Source organism: Nicotiana attenuata, unplaced genomic scaffold, assembly GCF_001879085.1.
Source record: "Nicotiana attenuata strain UT unplaced genomic scaffold, NIATTr2, whole genome shotgun sequence".
NCBI lineage: Eukaryota > Viridiplantae > Streptophyta > Magnoliopsida > Solanales > Solanaceae > Nicotiana > Nicotiana attenuata.
The window spans coordinates 1-2,965 of NW_017684976.1; the positions used below are offsets into that span (position 1 = coordinate 1).

The following is a 2,965-nucleotide window of genomic DNA, read 5'->3' on the forward strand; positions in this document are numbered from 1 at the left end:
TCAGTGGTTTTCCCCTATTTCTTGGCTTTTGTTTGATGCTTGTGGTGTTCATCATATTCTCCAATTGGATCTTCTAAACAATCTTGGCAGGTGCAATCAAGATCCCATGGGCAGTGTCCAGTGAAGGGGAATTTGAACCACCACATTCTTTTTCCTTCTTTGTCAAAATATTGGCACCAATCATGTTCTTCCATGATGCTTTGTATATTCCAGAAGAATTCTTCGTCAGGTTCTGGGTATGTATCTGTTGTATCTTTGGGTTGAATCATTTGGCAAGAGAAGATGGTTTTATTGGGTTTTTTGAGATGGGAATGGTCAAAGCTTATACAAACGGTTTTGTCACTTCTTTTGGTAAAAGTTGGTTCACCAGATTGCAGAGATTCTTCAGGTTCCCTTAGCTTTTCGTAATTTGTGATCCAGGAGTCAGGAAGAATTTTGACTAGCTCATCTCTGAAAATCTGTCTGGGTATTTGGGTGCACATGGTGTTTCCTTTGGTAGCATCAATATTTAAGAGTAAAGCATGGAGACAGAGATCCATGGCATGATTTTGGACTCACCATGCTATTTGGTGGTGAAGAGTAGCTTGGATGGAATCTTTTGCTTATGGGGCTCCTTGGATTTGGACTTGGACTTTTAGAGCTTCGGCTAGGTATGGGTCATAAAGGGACATGTTGAAATTTGGAAAGATAGTTATGAAGACTGTCCCGGCATTTAAGGTAACTTCTGCAGTACCCAAATTTGCATGTTGGTACTCCAAATATCTTGTATCTAGAAGAGAAAGTCGATCTACGACAGGTTGAACTTTTCTTCCGTGGTATGTTAAAGCGATTCGGATAGCACCAAAATGAATATGGGTAAAACCATGATCTCTCCATTGTCTGGGAAAATCATCTGGTATTTGAAGGGTGATAAATTGTTCCTCTCGAGTGGCAAGAATAGGATGCTGGTCAAGTTTTGAGGCAGCAACATATTCTTTAACTGCTTTTAGTCTGTGGTTGACTAGGGAACGAATTTGGGTCCAGGGAGCAAAGGATTTTTTGGCAAAAGCTGAGTAAGGGTTTATAAGAGGTAGTTCAGTGGAGGATACTTTATGTTCATCGGGTAGTATATCTACTTCATAGAGGTAATCATATTTTTTGGACAAGGTTTTATATAGAGTAGGGGACATATTCATTTTTGCAAGGGAAGCGGATGATGGAAATGATTTAGACATATTTAGTAAACTGTTCCTCCCTCTGAAAGGATGGGCTGTCTTTGATACCACAATATAAAGAATTGTTCGTCTTTGGTGATTTGGAATAGCCTTTGAATCTCGGAATAAGGTCTGAACTACATTTTAAAAGCTATCCCGTTGGCCCTGACCTGGAGTTGATCTCTAAGTTGTATGTAAATGTCGAATCCAATAATAAGATCCTTTCAACAGAGCGAGAGACTCCAAGAAAGCAAACTAAACCATAGATACGAAAGTTTCCCTACAAAGGGGCTGGCTTCAACAACCCATAAGGGACAGCTTGCCAAGCTACACAAACAGTTAATTTGCTCATAGTCGCAAAAGTTTTTCTACAAAGGGGCTGGCTTCAACAACCCATAAGGGACGGTTTGCCAAGATACACAACTCAAAAAACTTTTGTCCTATAACTAAAGTTAGCTGTTTATAACTCAGAAAACTTTCGTACTACAATAAGCTATCTTTCTTAGAGTATTCTTACTCTATTTTCATACATGAACCGGCCTTTCCATCCATTCAAAAGAAAGACCAAGAGGAAAATTTAGAAAGCACTCATATATAATATATCACAAGAAGTTTTACAAAGGTTACAAGATGATTGCAAGATGATCCTCTAACTACTACAAGACCTCCTTTATATAGGTCTAGGAGGTTATTACAAGAAAAACTTACATGATAAAATAAACCTATCTTACATGGAAAACTTATCTTACAAGTGGGTCCTTCTAAGCATGTGAAGGACTTTAGGCAAAACAACTAAAAAACACCTGAAAACATGTGAAAGGGGTGAAATATACATGGTGTAGCATGTGAAAATATGGTGTTGCATGTAACGAAGCATGTGGAGGCATGTGGAAGAATTTTAAAACAAGTTGAGGTGGGGCCCGGATAATATGGAAAATGTGGAAATTTTTCTTGGCTTGGGTAGGATATTTTTGAGGGTTTTTTAGTGGCTAATCTAGGATTATGGTGGGATTAGCAGGGATTTAGGTAATTATTCTTCATTGATTCTAGGGTTGTCTTCTAGGCATCTTTTCAAAGACCTTGTGTAGTAACGCCTGGAATTTGACGGTCCTTCTTCGCGGTGCTCTTTCTCTTTTGGATTGAGAAATGTAATCCGCAACCTTAATCTAGAAATGTCTTGAGTGATCTTTTCTCAGATGACTTCGTATGGGGTTTGATATTCTTTTGCTGCTGCCCGGACTCTTTCCCAGTGAGGATGATTGCTTGTATAATTCCAGCTTGCCCAATCTTTTGGCCATATCTCTTTCGGAATGCACCTATTTTGCTGGAAAAGGATTCTTTGTGCCTCGCTATATTCTTCTTCCATTGATAAAATGGACACGGGAAATTTCCACCAGAATGATGCCTCTGCTTGCGCCTGGAATTTTTCCATTAATAATCTTTACTGGCCTATGAAACATGAATACCTTTGCTGTGTAGGAATCATTGAAACATTTCATCCAGTATCTTCTAGGTTTGAACCATAGCAAAAATNATTTTAAGAGCTGGTGCAGTGTTATCAAAATCCTTGAAGATGTTGCATTTGAATTCCATGAAAATATAATACTGATGGCATAGGTACCAGAAAAACCATAATAGTTCTTGTGGAAAATCCTTGGCTTGAGCTATGAATATATGGCAGAACGGATATTCTGGATTGACCCCATATGGCTTGAGAATGGATCCTCCATGTTGTCGGAAAACTTGGAGCTCGTAATGAGTTCTTCTTTCCA

General features: G+C 38.8%; 1 protein-coding gene across 1 annotated transcript; it reads right to left on the reverse strand.

Annotated features, from left to right (window-relative positions):
* Positions 1-14: 14 nt before the first annotated feature.
* On the reverse strand, positions 15-539 carry LOC109222130. The gene has a single exon (XM_019386531.1). The coding sequence runs from the start codon at positions 537-539 to the stop codon at positions 15-17; it is 525 nt and encodes a 174-aa protein (XP_019242076.1).
* Positions 540-2,965: the final 2,426 nt, after the last annotated feature.